At 34.5% G+C, this 26,863-nt stretch overlaps 1 protein-coding gene across 1 annotated transcript in view; it reads right to left on the bottom strand.

Moving 5' to 3' along the window:
* The window catches only part of LOC136039511 (uncharacterized), a 37,545-nt gene extending 24,025 nt beyond the window's left edge, over nucleotides 1-13,520 (bottom strand). Inside the window, exon 1 of the mRNA XM_065723302.1 lies at nucleotides 13,368-13,520. Within this exon, the coding sequence (XP_065579374.1) occupies nucleotides 13,368-13,416 (49 nt within the window). The 5' untranslated portion in view covers nucleotides 13,417-13,520. The remainder of the gene's footprint in view (nucleotides 1-13,367) is intronic.
* Nucleotides 13,521-26,863: the final 13,343 nt, after the last annotated feature.

A 26,863-nucleotide genomic window follows, 5' to 3' on the forward strand; every position in this document is an offset into this window, starting at 1 on the left:
AATGAGGACTCTCGAAGCTTATGATCAATGCCTCCAAAGCCGGATTTTAGTACAAAAAAAGATATTCGTGACAAGCTTAGAACATAATTTGCAATTTGCTGTAAACAAAATATATTAATTTTTTTCACTTTTTCAATTTTAATATATCCAAAGTTATTAAGACTTTAAGGAATAAATATCAGTATATGTATATTAAACTGTCAATCCACATTCATTTGTTTTATTTCAGTAAAGTGCAAATCATGTCCGGGTCTTCAGAAGAGATGGGCGAAGGGCGTAAGCCCCACTCATCTTAGTTTCTGCTCGTTCTGAATTTGACTGTTAACTAGTGCTGTTGACTAGGGCTCTTTGACAAGTACTACGAGCTACTAATATTTTAACAGTTAAAACTATAAAAAATTAAATATATATCTTAACAGTTATTGAATATTATTAAACGTTAGGCTAGAATAAGCTGTATAGTGTTAATCTGTTTAGTTTCGTTATTTTTTTTTTGCATTCTATTGAATGAATTTTTTTCTTACCAAGGGAGCAACTAAGAGAATGGTAAGTTTTTTTTTCATTTTATATCTTATGCTTGTTTTTGAACCAAACTGTAAATTTGTAATTTTTAACCTTTTGTTTTTCAAAATTAGCATTCTCAAACAGTTCGTGGTAACGAACTGTAGTAAGGAGCGACCCGGCTCAATAGTAACCAAAACTCTAAAAAATGGAATTTTGATACCAATAGCTACATCAAAAGAATCGCATTTTAATGCTGGTTTTAAATATATAAGTTTCATCAAGTTTAGTCTTACCCATCAAAAGTTACGAGCCTGAGAAAATTTGCGTTATTTTAGAAAATAGGGGGAAACGCCCTTAAAAGTCATAGAATCTTAACGAAAATCACACCATCAGATTCAGCGTATCAGAGAACCCTACTGTAGAAGTTTCGAGCTCCTATCTACAAAAATGTGGAATTTTGCATTTTTTGCCAGAAGGCAGATCACGGATGCGTGTTTATTTGTTTTTTTGTTTTTTTGTTTTTTTGTTTTTTTTTTTTTCCCCAGGGGTGATCGTATCGACCCAGTTGTCCTAGAATGTTGCAAGAGGGCTCATTCTAACGGAAATGAAAAGTTCTAGTGCCCTTTTTAAGTGACCAAAAAAATTGGAGGGCACCTAGGCCCCCTCCAACGCTAATTATTTTCCCAAAGTCAACGGATCAAAATGCTGAGATAGCCATTTTATTCAGCGTAGTCGAAAACCTTATAACTATGTCTTTGGGGACGACTTACTCCCCCACAGTCCCCGTGGGAGGGGCAACAAGTTACAAACTTTGACCTGTGCTTACATATAGTAATGGTTATTGGGAAGTATACAGGCGTTTTCAGGAGGATTTTTTTGGTTTGGGGGAGGGGTTGAGAAGAGGGGGATATGCTGGGGGAACTTTCCTTCGAGAATTTGTAATGGAAGAAGAAAATTTCCATGAAGGGAGAGCAGGATTTACTAGCATTATTAAAAAAAAAAAAAAATAAAAAATAAAAGTGAAAAAGCTTTTTCAGCTGGAAGTAAGGAACAGCAATAAAACTTAAAACAAACAGAAATTATTACCAATTAAAAGTTCTAGTTGCCTTTTTAATTAACCAAAAAATCGGGGGGCAACTAGGCTTCGTCCCCCGCTCTTTTTTTCTCAAAATCATTCGATCAAAGTTATGAGAAAGCCATTGAGCCAAAAAAAAAAAAAATATAGAAATTTCGTTTTGATTATTCCTCTGCGGAGAGCCAAAATCAAAACATGCATTGATTCAAAAACGTTCAGAAATTAAATAAAAAAAACAAGTTTTTTCAACTGAAAGTAAGGAGTGACATCAAAACTTAAAACGCACAGAAATTACTTCGTATATGAAAGAGGCTGCTTCCTCATCAACGCCCCGCTCTTTACGCTAAAGTTTTTTACTGTTTTAGAAAGAAGAATTGAGAGAAAGAGTCAAACTTTAGCGTAAAGAGCAGGGCGTTGATGAGGAAGCAGCCTCTTTCATATACGAAGTAATTTCTGTGCGTTTTAAGTTTTGATGTCACTCCTTACTTTCAGTTGAAAAAACTTGTTTTTTTTATTTAATCCTACAAAAAACAAATTATAACAAATAACAAATTCAATGATAATCCCAGCCAGTGAAAACATTCCTAAATTACTTTTACCAAATTAAACTATTGAATTAAACAAATTAAATTACCTAATTAAACAAAATTTTATGTTTAAATAGCCATTCAGTTTCTGATTTTTATTCAGTTATGAATATTCGTTTTGAGTATTTATTATATTTTTTTCTGTTCGTTTTAGGTTTGATTCTCTTTGGTTATTTTTTAGATTGTTTTACGCTTGAAAAATTATTTGACTTTATACCTGCTGAATTTGGTTTAGTATAGCTCTTTACATTTATTTGAAAATTCTCATTTCGTGGAAAGTTTTTTAAATTAATAATATATAAGAAAGCATAATAAAAAAAAATAATTAAACGCTTAGGTATTCATAAAAATACAGTGAGTTCATTGAACGTTTTACGATTATCTGCTACAGTAAATTTAATTGCTATTTAATGAAGCAGCACAGTCTAGAAGATCAAATATAATTATTTAACCTGTAGCTCTTCATGTTACACAACTGCCTTGTCTGGTTCTGTGAAAACAAAATTGCCTGGTATTGAATTCTGCATGTTTAGTTCATTCTTTTAAAAAAGAGGACGGAAGCAAAAACATCACGAAGGCAAGATTTTCCAAAATTCTCTCTTCCTGGGAGTCCTGGGATTTCACAGTAGACGTCCTGATACCTCTATCCGCATCTGATATTAACTATTTATTTTGATCAAATTTCAGCTTATATATTAGTAATTATTTTATTAACTACTAGGTACTTTTTAGTTTAATTAAATGCTAACAAACCAGGTCTCTTGTTGTTTACGTCGGGGTCAAGTAGGTATGAGGAGATGAATATCAAACAGTTCGTGGTAACGAACTCTAAAAAATTGAATTTTGATATCAATAGCTACATCAAAAGAATCGCATTTTAATGCTGATTTTAAATATATAAGTTTCATCAAGTTTAGTCTTACCCATCAAAAGTTACGAGCCTGAGAAAATTTTCCTTATTTAGGAAAATAGGGGGAGACACCCCCTAAAAGTCGTAGGATCTTAACGAAAATGACACCATCAGATTCAGCGTCTCAGAGAACCCTACTGTAGAAGTTTCAAGCTCCTATCTACAAAAATGTGGAATTTTGTATTTTTTGCCAGAAGACAAATCACGGGTGCGTGTTTATTTGTTTTTTTTCCCCAGGGGTCATCGTATCGACCAAGTGGTCCTAGAATGTCGCAAGAGGGCTCATTCTAACAGAAATGAAAAGTTCTAGTGCCCTTTTTAAGTGACCAAAAAAATTGGAGGGAATCTAGGCCCCCTCCCACGCTCATTTTTTTCCTAAAGTCAACGGATCAAAATTTTGAGATAGCCATTTTGTTCAGCATAGTCAAAAACCATAAAAACTATGTCTTTAGGATGACTTACTCCCCCACAGTCCCTGGGGGAGGGGCTACAAGTTACAAAATTTGACCAGTGCTTACATATAGTAATGGTTATTGGGAAGTGTGTAGGCGTTTTCAGTAGGATTTTTTGGCTGGGGGGAGGGGTTGAGAATAGGGGGATAGGCTGGGGGAGCTTTCCATCGAGGAATTTGTCATGGTAGAAGAAAATTCCCATGAAGGGAGCAAAGGATTTACTAGCATTATTAAAAAAAAACAATGAAAAAAGAAATATGAAAAAGTTTTTTTCAGCTGGAAGTAAAGAGCAACATTAAAACTTAAAACGAACAGAAATTATTACCCATATGAGGAGCTCACCTCCTCCTAATACCCCGATCTTTACGCTAAAGTATTTTTAGTAATTTCAACTATTTATTTTACGGCTTTGGTGATTCAGGGGTCATTCTTAATGAATTGGGACAAAATCTAAGCTTTAGTGTAAAGAGCGAGGTACTGACGAGGGGGCGAACCCCCTCATATATGTAATAAAAACATGAGAATACAAAACTTCTTTACGTAAGCTAATTTATAAGTTACGTATATCTTTTACTAAAAAAAAGATTCGTAAAAAATTAAAAGTTCTAGTTGCCTTTATCTTAATTAACCAAAAAATCGGAGGGCAACTAGGCTTCCTCCCCCGCTCTTTTTTCTCAAAATCATTCAATCAAAATTATGAGAAAGTCATTTAGCAAAAAAAAATAAAAAAAATAAATAAATATGCAAATTTCGTTTTAATTATTCCTCTGCGGAGAGCCAAAATCAAAACATGCATTGATTGAAAAACGTTCAGAAATTAAATGAAAAAAAAACAAGTTTTTTTTAACTGAAAGTAAGGAGCAAAATTGAAACTTAAAACGAACAGAAATTACTTCGTATATGAAAGGGGCTGCTTCCTCACCAACATCCCGCTCTTTACGCTAAAGTTTTTTCCTGTTTTAAAAAGAAGGGTTGAAAGAAAGAGTCAAACTTTAGCGTCAAGAGCGGGATGTTGATGAGGAAGCAGCCCCTTTCATATACGAAGTAATTTCTGTTCGTTTTAAGTTTTAATTTTGCTCCTTACTTTCAGTTAAAAAAACTTGTTTTTTTTTATTTAATCACATTAGAAATTAAGCAGTTCGCGGCTAAGAAGTATAAGTAAGGAGTGACTCGGCTCAACAGTAACTGAAACTTTAAAAACTGGAATTTTGATAACATAAGATTCATCAATAGAATTGGCTTTGCATGCTGATTCTAAATACATGAAATTCTCAAAGTTTAATGGTACCCATCAGAAGTTACGAGCCTGAAAATATTTGCCTGATTTAAAAAAGGGGGAAATACCCTCAAAAGTCAAGGAATCTTAAAGAACAGATTCAGATTCAGCTTTCAGATTCAGCATATCAGAGAACATATTGAGAAGTTATAAGCTCCCATCTACAAAAATGTGGAATTCTGTATTTCTTGCCAGAGGGAAGATCACGGATGCGTGTTTATTTGTTTTTTCTTGTTTTTCCGAAGGGGTAATCGAATCAAACCGATGGTCATAGAAGATTGGTAGAGAGCTCATTCTAATGGAAATTACAAATTCTAGTGCCCTATTTTGATGACCAAAAACATTGAAGGGCCACTAGCCCCTCTCCCACGCACCCTTTTCCCCCAAAACATCTGATTAAAATTTGGAGAGCTTCATATGAACTAACGTAATTGAAAGATCCAATAACTATGCCGTTGGTGACAACATTACCCCCCCATAGTCCGTGGAGAGAGGGGTGTAAGTTACTCAACTTTTCCAATGCTCAACTATAGTTTGGGAAATATACAGATATTTTTCGGGGAATATTCTCTGGGGGGAATTTTCCATGGGGAGAAGTTTGCATAGAGAGAAAAGTTTCTGGAGGGAATGTTTAAGCAGTTTGAGTAGTGTTTCTTACGGAAATGTGATAAAACGTCAAAATTTAGCGTAAAGAGCGAATGTTTAGGTTGGGGCAATCCCCTCATTTATGAGATAATTCTGTTCGTTTTAAGTTTTAATACTGCTCCTTACTGTCAGTGGTAAAAATGTGTTTTTTTATGCCTCATCTTTTTCAAATTATGCAAGGAAGTCCTCCCCCCTAGTAAAATTTTCTCTTGAAAATCCCCCACTACGGAAAATGCTTCCATAGAAAATCTCCGTCCCCCACGAGGGAGGCTACTATTCCCCACTTCAACCCTCATATCTTATGTTTAAGTTTAATACACACATGCCGCTGCGTCGAAAACATTTACTTCAAATATTTATCATGTGGTAGGAGGGGTCCAAAGTGTCGAAAAACAATTTTAGCGACATCATTTCTAGGATTTTCAAGGTGATTTCTTCGAAAAAATCTTTTACAAGGCTGAACGCCGATAGGAGGGCCAGGGGGTAGAGGCAATAACCCTCCACCGGGAAGCAAGAAAACGTTTAAAAATGTACAAAAAAGACGATACCCCACCTCTCCCCCTTTTCAGTGGGTAAACACATAAATATATTTTTCGTTACAGTTATTTCTATAATAATAGGGGAGCTATCCCTCTACAGCGGTTGTGTTAAAGGCTTACTCATAAAATGTTCTCCAGAATGAAACAAAATCGTAGATTAAATTTTACCCCCCACATCTCCCCATCGCCCCTTCTTCTTTAATTAACTGAAGGGTCACAAAAATTCGATAATCTAGACATAAAAATATAGTTTTGGGAGTTCAGGCACTTCCCACCCACACAAAGATCTGCTGGCACTCCTCCATATGGTACTGCTCCATAATGGCTAACGCGCATTTATATGCGATGCTGAATAATTTTAAGGCGTCTCAAATGAATCAAACGGGTGAAATGAAGCTTTAAAGTTTATATCAACTGTTTATATACTACGGACTGTGTGAGTCCCTAGGAAAGAACACACCACCGCACGGCATTATCACCTCTGAAACTGGGAAGCTCAAATACAGTTTTCCAAAAATTCTAAATAGTTTGGCGGTCCCAGAATTTCTACCGGATGTGAATTTGACCTTTCAACCGAAATTGTTGTTTCGCAATACAAAATGATCAAAAAGCCATTTTGTTGTGGCACTAGTACTATTTCTGTTTAAAAAGGTAGCTAGAGCTTTTTATTTAAGTTCAAATGAGCCCTATTCTGAGAGTCTAGGTTCACTGGTTCGATTTAGCCACCCTTGGAAAAAACAAAAGAAACAAATAAACTGTGGGGGTATTTTCCACGGGGGATATTTACCTCGAGGAGGTATTTTCCAGATGTATTTTCTGGGGGGATTTTCCGCAGGGGGGATATTTTCCGCGGGGGATATTTTTTGGGCATAATCACAAAGAAATAGATATGTAACCTAGAACTGTTGCAGATCGGGAATTGAAACCAATAAAGGAAAATTCTCTAATGTGCTAAATTTGACAGTGCACTCATGGTTGCAGCAATAGCTGCAACCATGACCGTGAAACAGCCTAGTGAAAACAAAATTACCTTTAAACACTGAATCAGAAATGATGACTATCATTTCGGTTCGTCCTAAAAGTAAAGGTTCGTTGCCAAAAGACATTTATGGTGAATTAAAAAAAAGCAACCTGAAGCCTGAAAAAAGGTTTAGATAGGGGGTCCATCTTCATACCTGTCTTAAAAAGAATGTCCTTGGTTAGCAAAGTCTGCTGTACAGCTAATAATACAATTTAAGACCGTGGTCTAGAACCTCCTATACAGGCACGTACGCAAGTTTTTTTTTCGGGGAGGGGGACTCAAAACCTTTGAAACAGCAGATATAAAGTAGCACTTTTTTATTTATTAATGCAAAAAGTACGTATATCGGAAAATACAGATTAACTTTAATCTGTAGTGTTGTAGCGGATGAGGGGAAGAAGACTGAAGCCTCAAAAGTTCGTTTTAGGCTCAAGTTATGTTCATAGCGATTTAGAACCAGTGATTAATCTATCATATCCCACTGAAAGAGAAATTTTAGGGCTAACAGTGCAATTTGGTGCTGCGGGGGGGGGGGTAGTTCTTCCATTGTAAAAACGTAGATTTTAATAAAAAATGATAGTTTCCGAAATTGATCCTGAAAAGATTTTATCCTGAAAAGGGGGGATAAACGCCCTAATATCAAGGATAATTCTATTTTGCTGTGGACACCAAACTCTATTTACAAAAAAAATAACAGTACAATTGCTAATTACTTCAAAGAGGGTAAAAAGTAAGACAGAAAATGGATTAATAATTGGGCAGTGACTTGACCGGATAATTACATGCTGTAAAATCCCCCAAAAAAGGCTTCACATATGTATCTAGGTTCTTAATAAATGTCCTATTTTTGCCAGAAATCCCAAGAAACCATGGGAAAGTTAAACATTTCACAAAATTTCGGGGGGGGGGGCGGGCTCGAAGGCCCCCCCCTGCGTATGTGCCAGCTCCTATATGAGCTGGTAAAATTGATGACAAAACAAAACTTTTTTTGCGTATGTAATTTTAATCATATCTGTTCCTCAATAACAATAAAACCTAAGCTGTGGGTAGCTGACGCGGGCCTTGGGGAAACCGTTGTTCCCTCCTGTCCTTTAAAAAATCAAAAAATAAAAACCTTGTGAAGTTTTATTTACTGATTTATAGATTAATCGCCGTAAATACCCCTAAATAAAGTTTAGTTAAGTTTTTTCTGTTGTGGAATTATGTAATACATATCATCAATCCAAGCGGCCGCCCACAGAGACATGAATGGACTTTGTACTGGGCAGCCACATGTATCTCTATTAACAAAAAAACAAAACAAAAAAATAACAACAAATAAACACAAAGGAAAATAAAACAACCAAATTACGACTAATCTCTCTCATTGAAATAAAAATGCAAAAAGACAAAAAAAAAATATCTATAAACCAATATCCAAAATAAAATTTCTCATTTTATTCTTAAATAAACCGAGGTTCTCCGCCACGCAAATGCTTTCTAGAAGAAATGTCCAGACCTTATGACCTAAAAATCTGATAGAAAAACATATAATATAGGCTTCAAAATAAAGAATACATCGCAATCTTGATCAAACAGACTTCTACGCAGAGGACAAAACATCTGGTAAATATGGAAATTTTGGAAAAAAATGCTGAAATTACTAGGGCCTCATGTTCATGTTCTGCATGACTAAATGTTATTACTCGTAAACATGTTAAATGCATAATGCCCGCGTCATACCTTTCGCAATAGAATTCAGGTTATAAAAAAGACGTTTTCAGCCTCATCATTATCAAAAATTGCATAATAATCGCTGCTCGAGTTTATTCATACAAGTGTCGTCATTAGTCACGCCTATTCTTCAGTTTATGGTCTAGTATCGGAAAAAGTAAAGAGCTCTTGCGAAAAACACCTTTACCGAAGGAAATTTCGGCTCTGAAGAACACCCCTATCCGCATTAGTTTCTTGTATCAAATTCTAACCCCACTTGGCAATTAACATACGAGTTTTTGCGGTTGTTTCCGTATTAAACTGTAATCATATACTAAATTGAATGAATCTGATATACTAAATTTGATATGGGCTAAATTGACACGCATGCCTACTTTGTATCAAAGCCATGCTAAAACCGCAAATTACATAGTTCCTTAACAAGCTCAGATAACATTAATTATATATATATATATATATATATATATATATATATATATATATATATATATATATATATATATATATATATATATATATACATATATAACTGCATGTACGTCCTCTCAGTGACTAATGAGAGAAGACATGGGTTATCTTGAAAAAATATAAGAAAAACTGGGAAGAACATATATAAATTATAATACCCAATACCGTGCATTTTGGGTTCTATTTGGGCTTTGAAAGCAATAGGCTCCTACTTCTTTCCGCTTTCATTATTCACTACAGCAGTGAACTAAGGCCATCGACCCTCACAATGGCCTTCTATTAAAATGACATCATATATACAATTTTTTGCCTTTTTGCTTGGTTTTCAATACGATTTTTGGAATGCAATACCTTTGGTTTTCTTTGATTTTGATACAGCTTGAGTAGTTTTTAGAGATGGAGAGAGAGGGAGAGAGAGAGAGAGAGAGAGAGAGAGAGAGAGGGAGGGAGAGAGAGAGAGTTCAAATCAGAAGGACCACTTTCACATTTCCCAATGTCAAAAATTCAGTTCAATCTACGATCTGATTTTCCAATCATAAAAAACTAGCTTTGAAAGTTGAACATAGACTAATTATTATAACTATGAACAAAATACATTTGGGCCCAATGGTCACGAACAAATATATTTTTATTTCAATACTAAATATTTTTATTTATATAATCTCGGTGTTTTAAAATAATTTTCTGACTTTTTAAAATCTAAAAATATTTAATTAGGCTATGGCAATGCTGTGTGATTCATCCATCAGCTTGATAGCGCTTAGGCTGAAGGCTGCCTAGTTTATTTTGACAAGGAATGGGTATTCAATGCAGAAGCAAAAGCCAAAAAGGCCCCTGACCAAAAAAAGCCTATAGAAGAAAAAGAAAATTGACAGCCCTTACCAAGTAGACTGACAGTTCTTTAATCTTACCCTCTATAATCTTGACAGTTATTTGGATTATTTTCTGGAAGTCCTTTTTTTTCAATTTTGGCTACTATGGGCCGTAGTTAATTCCTAGGTTGCCACCATGATTTAAAAAAAAGCAAAAACAAAACTTATCCTTACAACTATGTAAGGGTCATTGCTACGAAATAGCAATATACTGGATGATTCATTTCGAATAATAGCTGCCACGGTTCATTTATTTTGAGATTCTTCCTGTCAATTATGGGACAAGGGGTCCGAGGACCTCTAGCGATTGCTCTTTTTTCTAAGGATTATAATTATAATTTTTCTAAAAATTTTGTAATCAGTTAGTAGAAACTTATATTATAATCAGTATATTAGTATGTTAATATATTATTATATTACAATTAGTATATTATAATCAAGTAGACTCATACATGAATTTTGAATCAACATCATTGGAGAGTCCAAGCATAGTTCCTTGGCACCCGCATTCCTGTTCCCCTAAAACCATGGTTTTAGAAATGTTGCATCTCTTGTGGCTCATGATTATTTATTAATTGTTCATGTAATGGTCCTAGATGGCTTAAATCTCATTACGAAGGCAATAGACCGTCCTTAATTCAATATTGCAAATTTTATTTTATTATGGAGCTATATAAGTGATATTGTTATCACCTTTGGCCTGAACATACTAAACAATTTTATTAAGTTATGTTATCCAGTACATTTACGCTGAGCATATTCTCTATACTATTTGTAGAACATCTGCAAAATTAGGATATACCATTTTTGAATCTCTTTGGAACATTTACTTAGTACAGAAAGAAAAATGTAGTTGCTTTTTTTTAGCTGGAGTTGAGTAAAGAGCGAGCCGTGACAAGCAATTCTGTCTGTCTTGCATAACATGCGAATGGTCACAACTACGGATAACTCAGTCTAACGACATGTTTTATCTATAATTTTTTACATAGATTTGATTATGCAGAATATAGCTATTTAGTTAGTATTTCTTATAAGTAAACCATTTAGTTGCAACAGATTATCTATTATTTTTCTGGATAGAGTCTATTTTTAGGGATATGATTACAACTAATATTCCTTTAATATAACGTTTGATCCGGTACCACCTCCCACCAAAGTCATGTCCAGTGGATGAGTTGAAGTTTCGAAACCCTTCCCAAAACTGTTGTCAGACTGGTAAACGCAACAAAAATGTATATAAACAAAACTTTGATGCATTATTCATTTTTGTGCCCTCTCCCTCTAAAAAAAAATACCGGTACTTATCGGTTATATAATAAACACTCTGGAAGTGAAGTTCGATTAATGCTAATGAAATGAAACAAAATATGATGAATATATAATAGTTTGGAAACAAATCTCGGCTATATATTTGCACATTAGGGGGGTTGTTGTTGTTGGTAAAGCATAGTATATATTAAATAAGTAAACTAACCATTGCTGTATTTAATATATGCTACGCTTTACCAAAATGTGGAAATATATAGCCCATATTTGTTTGCATAAACCAAACCAAGATACAAACTAAATACTGAAATAAAAAATAGCTTCAATTTATTTTTCATCCAAACCAAAGCTAATTGTGTGGTATAAAGAAGTTGCTTGACCAGTTTCTTGTGTCATGCTTGCATCATTCACGATCGAAAATGTATACTGTTTATATAACCAATTTATATAAGCTTTATATAACCAATAAGTACGAAAATACCCCTCCCCCAAGAAAATCCTTGATATCTCCTTGCCTTCGGTAGATTCTCATTTAAGATTTAGGAAGAAATACACCAATGTCTGACATATTGATGTTTAAACTAGAAAGTTTGATACACAGCTTTTCGACAATTCTAAATTGACTTGCTGACTTAAAATTTCTGCTCGGTAGCATTTTGTTCCTCCCTGGGCCGAAATTGTTGCTTTACAAAATGACTGAAATTGCCACTTTGCTTTAAGTAATTTCTTTCGCCGCTCAGAAATGATGCGTAGACGTTTCAATTTCTTTTTCAGTCATCGATATATCGATTTTTTTCACTGGTTTGATGCGATCACCTCTGAGAAAACATACGAACAAAACTCATAATTAACTATTCTTCTAAAAAAAATGTTTTTTTGTGTATGGGGATATAAAACCTATGTAATAAGGTACTCTGGTATATTGAATTTGATGATGTATATGTATATATATATATATATATATATATATATATATATATATATATATATATATATATATATATATATATATATATATATATCTTTTTATCAAGATCCATAGTTTTAGAGGGTGTTCATCACTTTATCCCGCAGATTATCTCCAGGTTATAACTTTTGATAGCAAATTTGGAACTTGACCGATTTTAAAGATTTGGAATCATCACAGAAACCGTATTCTTTTGACGCATATACTCTGATCAAAATTCTGTTCAACGCATTTTCAGTTACTATTACCACCAACCGCTCTAATCGCCAAAACTGTTCATTTGATCAATGGTCACGGAAAATTCTTTTTTATTTACTTTAATGACTATATATGTGACTATATGTGACTAATGACTATAATGTGACTATATATGACTATAATGTGACTATATATGACTATAATGTGAAACAAGAATGCGTGGAACAATCTCCCTGTTAAAAAAGTTGACCGCTTTTTCTATAATCTATAAATATTTACTCAAGCCATGGAGTTTAGTAAATACTGCGTCATTCTCTCATTATATCGGCATGATTCCACACGGGCCAAAGGCTACCTAGTTTATTTAAACAATGCAGAAGCTTAGGCCACCAAGATGCCAAGGTCCATAGCCTCAGCAGCTAATGGGAGAAAAAGAAAAAGGCAACCCGGGTCATTTTAAATCCTGACGTTGGGCATACAGGTGACTCTCGCCCTGGCAGCAGTTACCTATTCACTGCTTTTCAGAAAATTAGTGTCTAGTATTATCATTAATAATACTCCTTCTTTTTTGTCTTCATTTGGGCGGATCCAAAGGTCCAGGGGACCGCGCCCCCTCAAGATTTTTCTGGCACCTTCATTTGTTTTTTTTTTCTTCGTGTTTTACTCTTTTTGTTTGGTGCCAATTAAAAAATGCATATTTTTCTTTCTATCTTATATTCATGGATTAAAAAAAAAAAAATTTAAAAAAGAGCTATAAAGTCCTTTCTGCTCTCAGACAGGCAGCAATCTTGAAGATTCCCTTCATAAATTGTAAAAAAGTCTCGTACAAGCGTCTTTTTATTAGAAAATTAATCATAACTTTATTACTACTTACTAGCAGAGACAGAAATACAAAAAGATCCGGCTATTAACAAAAGAATCATCGTTTTAAATATACTGGCTCACATTTCAGTTTAAACCAAAAATTAGCTTTTGTAAGAGTCAACCTGAAAAACAACTATACACCGATTGCTGGTTTCTGATTGGTTAATCTCTCACCTTCTTTTTTTCTTGTGTCTCTTCTAAAAAAGGTACGGCGGACGATGTACCATGGATGGCGAATAACTGTTATAGGCAATTATGGTAAACAGTTTAAAATGCATTAGTCATGAGGAAATGCGCGCAGTTGTGCGAAACAAAATGTGGGTCATAAATTGTCTTTTTTTTTCTTATGACTCGAATAAGTGTGGTGATAATAATACCTGTGTTAACAACCTTTAACAATTGAAACAACCATTTAATTAAATATGGAAATTCTAGAACGTGTGCTCACAGACTTGTTCTTTGACGGCAGGCACTTCCAGGGGGGGCTCTAGGGCCTTATGTCCTTAAACCAAGTCAAACTTAAAGCAAATAGAAATTACTACAAATAAGAGCAGAGCTAACTCCCCCTATGCCTTCTAAAGAGCAGAACTTTGTTTGTGTTGTGCAAATTTCGAGCTGCATGTTTTGTTTAACATCAACAAAAAGAAAAAAAAATCACCATAGTAACCAAGATTACTGAAAAGAAGCAATGAAAAGTAGATTGGTAGTTTAATATGTATGTTAAATATAAATTAAATATGACAGTTTAATACGATATCCATTGCTGGAAATCTTAGCAATTTTAAATTTGTTAATATCATACAGGGAAAACGGTAAAAATGTATTTTGTTTTTGTATAGTAGTAATAGGAGTTGCAAGCAGTCGCAGTCTCAATTGTGAGTAGTCACCCTCACAGTCCTATTTAAGCACAGTTGCTATCACATGTGGTCGCTGTCACAAGGCTTCGCAGTTGCAAGCAGTAGTAGTTCCGAGTGGTTGTGGTCGCAATTACAAATAATCACAGTCATAGTTGTAAGCAGTTGCAGTCAAAAGTAATATCATTCAAAGCCACAAGTAGTCGTAGTCACAGTCGAAATCAAAAGTAGTCATGATTGCAGTCACAAGTAGTCGCAATCACAGTCGCCTTCAGGGTCGCAGTTGCAAGTAGTAGAAGCAGTAATGGTAGTACAAGTACACTGTGAAGTAGAACTATAGGTATATATAGTTAGTTATATAGTATATAACTACATCCCGATCCCTCCAATCTTCAGCCCCCACGCGCGCGTAAGTCGTTACGCGCCATATTAGTTACGCGCCATTGTAGTTGTGTGCCTGTGTCCCCCCTGTGATATATATATATATATATATATATATATATATAGTTAGTTATATAGGTATCTTATAGTTAGTTCAACATCTATCTCAACATGCCTTGAGAGTTTTAGCTTAGTATCCTCAGCCGTTCCTGAAATATTATTGATACACCCTATTGACAACCAGCATACACATAGTGTATTTTAATTTTCTCCTAAATCCCCTTCAAGATTTGCAGAAAATTTCGCCTTAATACTTCCCACCTTTTCCCAAAAACAAACCATTGCATGTGAGCAATCAACTTGCATAGCTTACAGTCTTTCCCCAAGAGTCTATGTAGGGGAAGGGGTCGTATCATCCCTGATAGCATAATTGTTTGATCTTTAGTCTATTTTGAATAAAATGGATATCTCAAAACTTTGACCGAATACCTTTGGGAGGGGGCGGCTAAGAGGGGTGTGGGAGGGGGCAAGTCACCCTCCAATAACTTTTGATTCTTGAAAAGGGCCATAGAACTTTCAATTTCCAGTTGAATGAGTCCCGTTCAAAGTTTCTGCGATAGCTACTTTCCTACAAAGGGGTTACAGCTCTTTACTACAGGGGACACTGGAGTGTTGTCACTGATTTCTAAAAGTTGTAGCTTACCCGGACCAAGCTCTCGCATATGTCCTTGGCTATAGAATAGCTCCTGTATTTTGCTCCTCTAGAACTGAATCTAATTGATGACAACTTTTTTACTTTATTATTTGTCAAGAAATCTGATATAAATAAAAAAGATGACAAGCAAGTTCACCTACAATCTAGCTACAAAATCTGGTATATTAAGTTTTATGTCTAGAGATCAAAAATCTTTTGAATGAATTTCTTTTATTATCATATTTAATATAAAAGATGAAATATGAATTGAGAATCCAAGATATCTTTCTCGAATTCTTTTTAATATGATAATTGCATAATATAAAGCATATCGATATTTGGCTCCATTGAAATCCTGACTCCCAAGATATAGCTTGTAATTGTCCTTGCTGTACCTCCTTAAGCCTCCAATATACGGACCCTTAATGTGCTTTTTTTTATCGCTCTGTATCTGATTTTAGTTTGTGATATAGAATGAATAATTCATACCAAATCCTAGCAGATTTTTCTGTCTCAAATAGTGTCGCACTGATTCGGAAGAGAGGGGTACTTACCCACCCCCTATATTTCAAAAAACACCTTTTTGTTTTTCGTCGATGAAAAACATTTTTTTTTGTATTTCCATTAAACAAGTTGTTATCCTCCCCCGTGAAAAAGAGGCAAACGGGTCTGTAGCCAATATGAAGAAAAAGAAGAGAAATAATCAAAGGAATATCTCATCCGCTTACAACAAGGGGTCTTCAGTGTAAAAAGAAAAATAAAACGGGAGAGAAAGAAAAAGAAAAAAAGGTATATAAGCCTGGAGCCCAGGCACTGGTCTCACGGAATGCTTCTTTATATGGCACGGGAGGGCCAGGTCCCGACACTCAGAACGCCGTAGGCTTCTGTATATGGATTATCATTGGCAATTGTCGTCTAGCCGCTAAGGCGAGCCCCTTCCTTATGTCATGGCGGCACCACAGATTAAAGTCCAGATTTTTCAGATCATTCTTGTGACCTGAAATGTCAATGATGTAATATATATTATATAATTAATTTAAAGAAAAATATCACTAACAACGACCCTTTGGTGGTATTTGTCTGGACTTCCTTCCACATTTCGTTCATTTTCAGGTGGTAGCAAATCTTTTAAGCTACGTTGTGTTTTTCCACAAGAAAATACAACACATAACATACCATGATTAAAAACTGAAGTGCTAAGGTCAACGCCAACAAATTCAAAAGTTTGGCCTTTCAACTTATGTATAGTCATGGCAAATGCGGGTCGAAGTGGATGAGTGGAGTATTAAAGTTCACTGTAACGCAGGATATGCGAACTTCTTTTGCTGATTTCCCCCCAGTAATTGTATTCGCCTTAATTAAGCTATTACATAATTCAGTAGCAATAAGACGGGTTCCATTACACATCCTTTCTGAAATATCTAAGTTACGCAAAACCAAACCATAACTATCGTATTTTTCTTTATTTTTGAGTTATGTGGCGGCAAATCTGCTGTTTCAACCGAATTTAGGAATTCTGGAGTAAATTCAATTCTTCCTTTTTCTTTATCTTTTACAGAATCGTAGCTTTTATACGATTTGTATTCTCTTGGAAGGCGATCGTCAATTTTCGCATTTATTTTACTAACTTCTTTGTTTTACTAACTTCTTTGTTGGCTGAAGCTAAAATGATTCGATCCTTCATTAAATCGAAACTTTGTTTAGACAAACATTCTCAAAATATTTTGTCAATTAAATTTCTACTGAAAATTATGTCTTCTGGTAATTCAATTTCTTAAGTTCATTTTTAGGAAGATTTCCACTTCCCAGCTCGACGATTTACTTCGTAAATGCTTCCTGTTCAGGATCAACCCGCATATTTTTCTCAAAGGGAACATGTTTGAAATTCTTCCAACGATGACTTTTTTTGATTGATAAATCGATTGTTTCGCTGCGATTGCTTCAGGGTTGAACTGGTAATCACTGTCGGAAATCACCCACAGCAACGAAAATTTTCCCACCAAATGACAAGTTTGGATTGCAATGGACCGCAAGAACTGATCTATATTTTGAAAGCCATACTTGTGAAGCATGGGTGCCTTTCAAGTAGGAAAACATCTACTTCAGCCAATTCTAAGCCTCTGGTTGAACCAGGTCTTATACAGGAAAGTGGAGCTTTTAAGCCGAAGGTATTGTGTTTTGTTAGTCCATATGGCAATAAAGTTGATGCTACTTTGTAATTTTTTCCACACAAAATGTCGTACAAGGTCTTATAAACAAATTTTTTACCGGTACCACCTGCTTTATCTATGAAAAAATATTTTTTACCGGCATAATTAGGATCATTGACAGACTGATAAATATTGTCAACAATTTCAAGCTGTTTTCCTTGCAGAAGCAGATATATAATATCTCCAGTAGCAGCTAACTCATTAGAAATTATTAATGCAATACATTTAGCTAATGGTTCGGCAAGGTGTACTTTAAATCTAAAAGGGAATTTACAATTCGTACAATACCCATATCTTGAGTGCCAGACAAGTCCAATACGATGATGCCATGATTTTTTGCAATCATTGTATCGGTTATACCATTTTAAAATAGTTGTAACTCTTGATCTAAAGACTGCAATGTTAACTCATAAAGTGTCCTATAGGATTTATCAATGGATATGTTGCAGACTGAGATTCCATCTACCTTAGACACAAGAGGGTAAAGTCCAAACCTTTCAAATTTGTGTGGTGAATTTGTCCATGATCCTATAGCATTAGCATTTTTTATGATTGCCAATGCCAGTCTTGAAGGAATTTCCGCATTGTCGATAGAGTCGATGAAGGTGCCTGGACCCGTGGCGATATGTCGCTGATTGGTGATGAGGAACAAGTAGTTTGATATTATTTCCACTAGCTCTCAGTTTTTCCACTGCCAAAACAACATAGCTCATTTAACCTGTTACTTTGGTACCTGAAGTTTTGCCGAGACGAGAGAGACTGTGCCATCCAGTGCTGTAGCAAGTACCTTGCACAAAATGAAATTGGATGGGGCAAGTGTCAATTTTATGTCCATCTTAGTAATTGGTCGTAGCTATTAAGGTACAATAAATATCTCGTGATTTATTTTCCCAACTAAATGTAATTCACCAGTTGTCACCTCTCTAAGCGCATTTTTAGTGTCATTGTCTGTCTTATATTAATGTCTATTAGCTGAACCCCTCAATTCCTTATATGACCTTGATGTCATCAAAATGAGCTGTATGTTGCTCATATAATTTGAAAGATTGTTGCTGGTGTTCACCAATGGTCTATTTAGGTACACTGATTTGTTGAAAGAAATTATGTAATACACAATTTTCATAGAATATTCCATGAGTAAAACTTAGCATTTCATTGTCAGATTTTTTGACTACCACATTCAAATCTATATAGATAACTTCGAAGACCGCACTGCCTTTCCATGACGAAAGTAAAACAGTTCAAAATAGGGATGATACCTTTTTATTGACAGTGAATAGATATAAAATTATTTAACTGGATATTTCGAACACATATACAGTGTTCATCATCAGCAGTAAAACTAAAAGACATGAATAAAAATAAAAAAAAATTATACCTAATAAACTAATTACATATAGTTTATTGCTCTTATTTTTTTCAATGCAACAGCGGAGGCAAATCTCTTTGACTTATAATTAATATGTCAGATAATTCTAATGAACCGGAACCAAAAAGGTCAGAGATTTGCCTCCGCTGTTGCATTGAAAAAAATAAGAGCAATAAACTATATGTAATCAGTTTATTAGGTATAAATTTTGTTTATTTTTATTCATGTCTTTTAGTTTTACTGATGATGATGAACACTGTATATGTGTTCGAAATATCCAGTTAAATAATTTTATATCTATTCACTGTCAATAAAAAGGTATCATCCCTATTTTGAACTGTTTTACTTTCGTAAATCTATATATATATATGAAAGACAAATCCACGAAATAATCTTCATTGGAATAAATTTGCAAATGGATGTTTTCAGAGAGCAGTTGTTGTGGGTAGAATTGTTCATAGTAGATATGTTTCTGCACTGAACAGATTTAAAGATGATGTGATGGATTGATTGGATTCCTTGTGTGGTAGATATGCTATTTCAGACAAGGAAAATAAATCTTTTTTGATCTAACAATTTTCCTCCCTGGTTTCCTTGGTTTCTTATCCTTTGACAAGAGTGATGTCTTTCGTTTCTGACCTTAGTGGAGACTGATGAGTGATTCAGTGTTTCTCAACCTTTTTAAACTTTTCCCAATTTGTCAACATTTCAATCGCACGCCAAGGGATCATGGCCCGGACCTGAAATCATGTAGTGTAGAGGATGCAAAATCTTCGGCACCCGGTACAATATATTTTTAGCCAAGGGTAGTGTGGAGAAAAACAACTTATCAAACTAACTACCAAGACCGTAGCCCAACATTGACGAACGACCCTTTTAATAGTCCATTCCATGACCCATTTGTTTTGGACCAAGACTAGCAACATAGCAATTGACAAAAGGACAAACGAATGCTATTTTTCTATTAGACATCTTGCTATTGAAAGGTCGAAAATGACATGTAATCACGGCCGAAACCTTTGTTATTACTAAAGGATCAACTAAATCAGTTCTTAATGTTAATTGACAGAGTTTCAAATTGGAAGTGTTTACAGGGATATATTGAAGATGCATTATATTATAATGATGAATGTGATCTTGACTGGTTTTTGTTCAAGAACACGTAGGAGGGAATCGTGCTATTCCCAACTCTCAATGTTTCAAGGAATTAAGCGTCAAGAAACATGCAACTGCCCGAGGTGAAGCCAGGTGGATAGTCGGCGAAAATGACATGATCCATGCCACTGCTGCTTCCAAAACTTCTACTTTTGATTATATTCTGTTTAAGACCATGGACATCTCTCAGATTATCGTTGAGAATCACATTTTCATTGTCAATGGGAGAACTAATGTAGATCTTACCCTGTTCCATTAAATTGAAAGGCACCAGATTTACGTGTGGAGAGTTTTCTATTGATAGTACGATGCAAATCATGCATACTACCAAATTTCTTGCACGATAATATGACGAAGGGATATTCACCCGAATTCATTAATTCTATCCATTGCTCGGTAGTAAGTGGTCAATCATTTGGTCAAACTTTTATGTCATATGCACGATCCATTCTCAAAATATCATATGTATTTTTGAGAATACAATCGACAAGAACAACTTTATATTTGCCATCGAACTTGGTGGTGGGAGAGAGTTTTGTCCAACAATTACTTGTTTTATTAAAATCATTGTAGAGAAGATCAGTGACATTGGACATGAATGTCAAATAGAAATGATTGGACATAGTATAGGTCTTCAACTGCTACCCAAGAATTGAAATCAGATTATATCTTAGCCAACAAAACAAGCAACTTTATCTTGCCCTTGTGTGCAGAACTTTAATATCTTTTCAATTTGATAGATTTCACCATTATTTTCAACTTTTTGAAGTTCAGAGTCATAAAAACCACCGAGAATCTCCTCATCTTTGGTGTCTCGTAGACGATATGTTACAGGTTTAGTGTCTAGTAGTTTTTACACTTTAAAAAGTTCAGTGGATCATAAGTAATTCCACTTTTCATCAATGTTAGTAGCTCTAATAATTCGAACTTTATCACTAACATAAAATTTTTTCTTCAAACATTTTTTACTGGAAAATTGTTTAAGAAAAACGCTGTAAATGTTGAATAAAAACTGCAGTATTTTTCAATGTACAATATCTTGAAATTAAAAGTCAAATAGTTTTTATCAATCGTTCGGCCAGGTCCTTTATAGTCACAGCTCGGCCAGTCACAGTCCTTTACAGTCAATCGTTCGGCCAGTCACAGTCCTTTATAGGACTGTGACTAAGATAGACCATCGTATAATATTTCAACAGTAACTTCTCTTCATGTGAATTAACAAATTCACTACATCGATCTGTTTGAGTTTTTCCAGGACAATCTTGATCAAGAATACTCTCTATAGCTTTAGCAACTTCAACACCTCTCTTTGTCCGCAATGGAATAGCATATGCATAGCGAATAGACACTGATTGCAAGTAGTATATATTTGTAGGGTGTATTGTTACACCTTTAAATATCATTTACAGCTAAAAGATCTGCTTGCATTATATGCAGTGGGAAAAGTCTTTAGTTTTTCGATAATGATTACCATTAACCCCATGATTTCCATATAGAGTGTAACTTGGTTCATTTTGTAGATACTCTCTCGTGAGTCCTTTTGAAGTTCAGTGACTTGAGAAAGTGTGGTGGGGAACTTGACTTCCCACTTGGCCAATATTTTCATAAGCCCGTCTCAAAACTTAGACCATTTTGGACGCAAATACGTATTTTAGTGTCCGCTACCCTTTTGCATACTAGTGGGCGGTGTTGATGGTGATGAGTTGATGTAAATACGTCTTTGCTTATGTCGCACTACCACTGGTGTCATCAAACCTTTGTTTCTACTGCTAGTATTAGCGGTAGGTGTGCTAGTATTTCCTAAGATTGATTTAAAATGTTTAGCTTCTCCTTTTAATGTTAAACTACCGAGTTCCTTTAATTTCTTTAGAATTTGCTTATTGGTTATAAGACTTTTCAGGAAGTTTAATGTAATTAAAAAGTTGTATAGATGATTGTCAAAAGATAAAAGTCCTTTACGACTTGTAACCATATCATATATTAAATCAAGTAGAATGTAACTTTCCCCCTGAATTATAATTCGCCTCCCTTTGCCATCAACTTGAATATGTCTACTTTCCATGAAATATGTCAAGACTGTTTTACTTTTTCACGATAGAGTATGGCAGTAGGTCTCCAATGCTTGACAAAATATTGGACAGTGTTGAACCTTCCTCGTTTGGTTTTGTTGTTGTTCCAGAATCTTGAACAAGCGTTCCCTTTTTTATCACTAACATTTATTTTGACAGGTCTCACGTGATAAGGTTTATGCCTGTCAACTCGTCGAAGTGCATCTTGAAACAAAAGTAGTTTTTTATCATCGGCAATATTCTCCTCATTAATGAATTTACTGAGATTGTCTTTAAAGTGTTCCATTGGTGAAAGGGCGAGTTCTATTGGTGTCAATTTGTAGGGTTTAGTCATTTTTCTAGAGTAAACTGTTTACTTGTCCTGCAATTATTGGCAGTAAAAGTGTAAAAAAAAGTATCACTCCTTGAAGAAGACGTTTTCTTTAAAATTTTAAATCTTTTCCTTTGTTATTGCTTCTTGCCAGGGCACGTACAATGGAACGATGCTCCTTTGTCTGTTGCTTAACTACTTCTGGCAAATGCACTCGGTTAAATTTGAACAAAGCTCAGATATAGGATTAACGAATTCTTTATCATACCATGTTTGAGTTTGGTTGTTCTATGTGCCGGTTTTGAACTGCTTAAACCAGAAAATAAATGTCTATTTTCATGTAGTTTCTTCAGTGTCATGATGACAACTAATGACCTTTTTCACTGTTCACTGGATGATATACGGTAGTTTCATTGTCAAAAATATCTGTTGCTACACGTAAATCCCCGGATGTATTCTGATTGAGATCCAATAGAGTGTAACCATAAGATTTATTTGTTGTCTTTCTGTATGGTGAAAGTAGAAATTTGGGGCGCCGAGATACATTTTTGTACTGAGAGCTATTAGAGAACTTGAATCACGAACAACCCCGTAAATGATATAGTTGATAACTTTTCCACTTTACAACAAATGATTAAAGTCTTAGGAACCAGAAGATTTCATAGAGAAAAAGTTAATTTGCCGACACATAAAGGAATACCAACAAACTTGCCTTATTTTCGAAAAAAGGGGGAACCACCCCCTAAAAGTCATATAATCTTAACTTTGCCATTGTTTGCATATAGCCTAGTATTACTTATTGGGAAGTATACAGACGTCTTCAGGGGTATTTTTTTCTGGTGGGGGGGGGATACGTGGGAGGATCCTTCCATCGAGGAATTTTTGATGGAGGAAGAGAATTTCTATGAAGGGAGCGTTGGATTTCCCAGCATTATTTAAAAAAAAATAATCAGAAATTAAATAAAAAAACAAGTTTTTTCAACTGAAAGTAAGGAGTAACATTAAAACCTAAAAAGAACCGAAATTATTAAGTTTATGAGGGGGCTTGTCTCCTCGTCAATGCCTCGTTCTTGACACTAAACTATTTTCAGTAATTTCAAAAGAGCTATTCATTCTAATTAAACGGTCTTTGTGATTCAGAGGTCATTTTTAATGAATTGGAACAAAATTCGAACTTTAGCGTAAAGAGCGAGGTATTAACGAGAGAGTGAGCCCCTCATATTACGTATATGAGGAAAAACGCCCCCTCCTTAATACCTTGCTCTTTACACTAAAGTTCGAATTTTGTCAAATAATGGCCGGTATAGCCTAAGCAATAATTTGTTTGTTATTTTCCAGCCAATCTTAGCATTTAATTTTACCTTAAGCAGCTTCATAACAATGATTTTTATGTGATGATAAACCAAAGATGCTGTATGTGTTCGGCTTATGGTTGCTGTTAAATAAATAAAGAAACAAGATTTTTTCCAACTGAAAGTAAGGAATAACATTAAAACTTAAAACGAAGATAAATTATTACATATATAAATAATGACGAAGACCACACTGCCTTTCCATAATACAAATACAGAAGAGAGTATAATGAGGACTTTTTTCCCAAGGCAGTGAACGAAACATTTTCGTTTACTGTCTTGGGAAAAAAGTCCTCAATATTCTCTCTTCTGTATTTGTATTATTACATATATCTTTAAAAAAACTTTTTTTTAATTTAATACTAAATTGAGACTGTTTCCTTATAATTGCAAGTTAATGTCATTAAATTTTTGAAAATCTGTCAAATATGCGGTGTCTGCTTTCGAATTAATCAATCTTAAATCTGGATCTTTACTTTCCAGAAATGCTAAGACTGATCCAAAAATTGAGTAAAATCTTGTCATAAATGCACCCTTCAATAACCAGCGCACTTCAGTGTGTAAAAGCAATCGTTGAAATTCTTCATCATTTTCGTCACACAATTGTGCAAATAAACGCGTATTCAATACTTTGCTTTTTATTTTATTAACTGTATTAATCACATGATTTCTAAATCTTTCAATACAGCTCAAACGCATGTAGTAACCGCTCTCGCAGGAGTGCTTCCAATGGATTTAAGAGACTTGGAATTAAGTATATTAAGATACGGAAAAAATGGTCGACCTCAAAATTGGCCGAGGGTTTTGAGTCCTACCTTGAATGGAATTAGTTATTCGGCACATCATAGCCATTATACTGACCAAATTATTGCAAATTTTTTGGGTCTTTCTTTTAATGACCTTGGTGTATTTCAGCCCTTTCATATTAACCGTAAATCTTTAAATGAGTTTTTGTATGCAAAATGGTTTGATGAGTTTAAAAATTCTGTTAGCACATTGCCGGCTAACTTTTTTGAAAATAAGGATGACCTTATCTCTGCATCAAAAATTCCCCCAAATAGTAGATTAACACAGCTTATTACAGGTCATAGTAGATTGCTTCATTTTTTAAATAGGATCGGGAAAGCTGACTCTCCATTGTGCTTGTGCGGTCTAATGAAAACATGTAGTCATCTTCTATTTGATTGCCCTGTTTATTGTAGAGCACGTTTAGCAATGGAGTTCGAGTTAAGTGAATATGAAATAAGTGTGCCTTTTCCTTTATCGCTGATAATTAGAAATAATAGAGTTCGGACTAGTGTAAACAGATTTTTATCCCACACAAAGAGACTTGACTTTTAGTTAGTGTTTATGTTTTGCTTTAGATAGTGTGTACTCTTTTTCTCTTTTTTTTGTCTTGTTGTAGTGTTTTTTTTTGTTTGTTTTTTTTCTGTGAAATGCCTGTTTTCGGTTTACTCACGAAATAAAGTATCTATATCTATCTGCATTAATCACAAATTAAAGCGATTGGTGCAATTTCTCACTCAGATTTTTCGCTTCAAGATTTTATCAATAGATGACACAGTGAATTCCAGTCACCCTTGGTATAATTTTTTTAAGATTGGTTATTAACCCACGATATCACCCGACCATGGCAGGAGCCCCATCTGTTGCCACCGAGATAATGTTTGTGAATTGAATCGATTTTTCCTTAAGAAAATCACTCAGGACAATAAATATTGATTCACCTTTCGTGTCCATCTTTAAAGTTTTCGCAAATAGTAACTCTTCATGAATTTCTTGGTCCATAACAAATCGGACAAATGCCAATAATAAGGCTTTATTACCAGATAACGTTAACTCGTCCAGTTGAAAAGAAAAATGAGTTGTTAGCGGATCATTATCGAAGAAACTTTCGATATCAGAACTCATTTCATCAACACGTCTTTGTACAGTGCTGTATTCATAGGAATTCTTTTGAGTATGTCGAATAGAGATTTGCGCAGAACAGTTTTTAAAACCTCTTCAACAGCGGGTAAAATTAACTGTTCTCCAATGATGTGCGGTTTTCCTGATTTCGCTTTAAGTCATGAGATATTGTAAGATGCTCGCAAGCCATCATCGTTTCTTTCAGACGTTGAAGCAAACATACTGTGCCTAGTGGGTCTCTTTTCATTTTTTTGAAAGTATTCCAAATCTTTATCTATTTTATCAGGATGACACCTTCTTAGATGATCTTCGAGCGTCGATGTTTTCATAGAGCCTTTGCTCAAAACTTTGTTTCAAAAAAGGCATATGGGCAACCACTTGTCTGCTTTTGATGGTAGAAAACCAAATTTTAAATAATCAATATTGTATTGTCGACATTTCTTTTTGAATTCAGCCATGTTTCGTATCAATTACCTACCTATACATTAAAAAACATTGTTTTAGTAAATCTATGGCGGTCTTACTAACAGGATATGGCTATTTGAACAGAAAAGTAGCAACGAAATTAATAAATTAATTATGGCAACGAAACAAACAAAGAAGCGTCAACAAACTGATTCTTTATCTTAAAACCAATAAATCGCTAAGATCAACCAAATGTTCGACCCAATTTAATTTTTTGCTTTTTACGCGTAAAATAAATCTTTGAATAATAAATTAAAAGTATGAAGTTAAAGCATACAGGCAAGTGATTACTTACTTTTTCCGACACTGACAAACACAAACATCTATTCACTTTACTGTTTGTTTTTTTTTTCAAAAATTCGGAAACAAATGAAAAACCGTCAAGCTTTCCGTGCACCACTGGGGGTCCACATGGACAACTTTGGGAATCACTGCTTTAAACCCTTACTTAATTTTTTATATTTAATATGTCAAATTCAAATAAATTTAAAGAGTGAAAAAAAGAGAGTATTGCAATGACTTTATAAATTATATAAAAAGTATTGTATTTAGACGATTGTATTCAGGCGCTAACTGTTGTTGGAGAACTTAAGTCCAAGTAAGAAATACATAACAGGGTAGAAGAAAAGAAGACTATAAGGCCAAGATGGCTCAAAACCCTAGTTTTTCTTTTTTTTGTACATGTGGTTGATTTTTTACTAGGAATTTTGGCTACTTTTTTCGGCTATTTTCCGCTTCA

The sequence above is a fragment of the Artemia franciscana genome, chromosome 19, assembly GCF_032884065.1.
Source record: "Artemia franciscana chromosome 19, ASM3288406v1, whole genome shotgun sequence".
NCBI lineage: Eukaryota > Metazoa > Arthropoda > Branchiopoda > Anostraca > Artemiidae > Artemia > Artemia franciscana.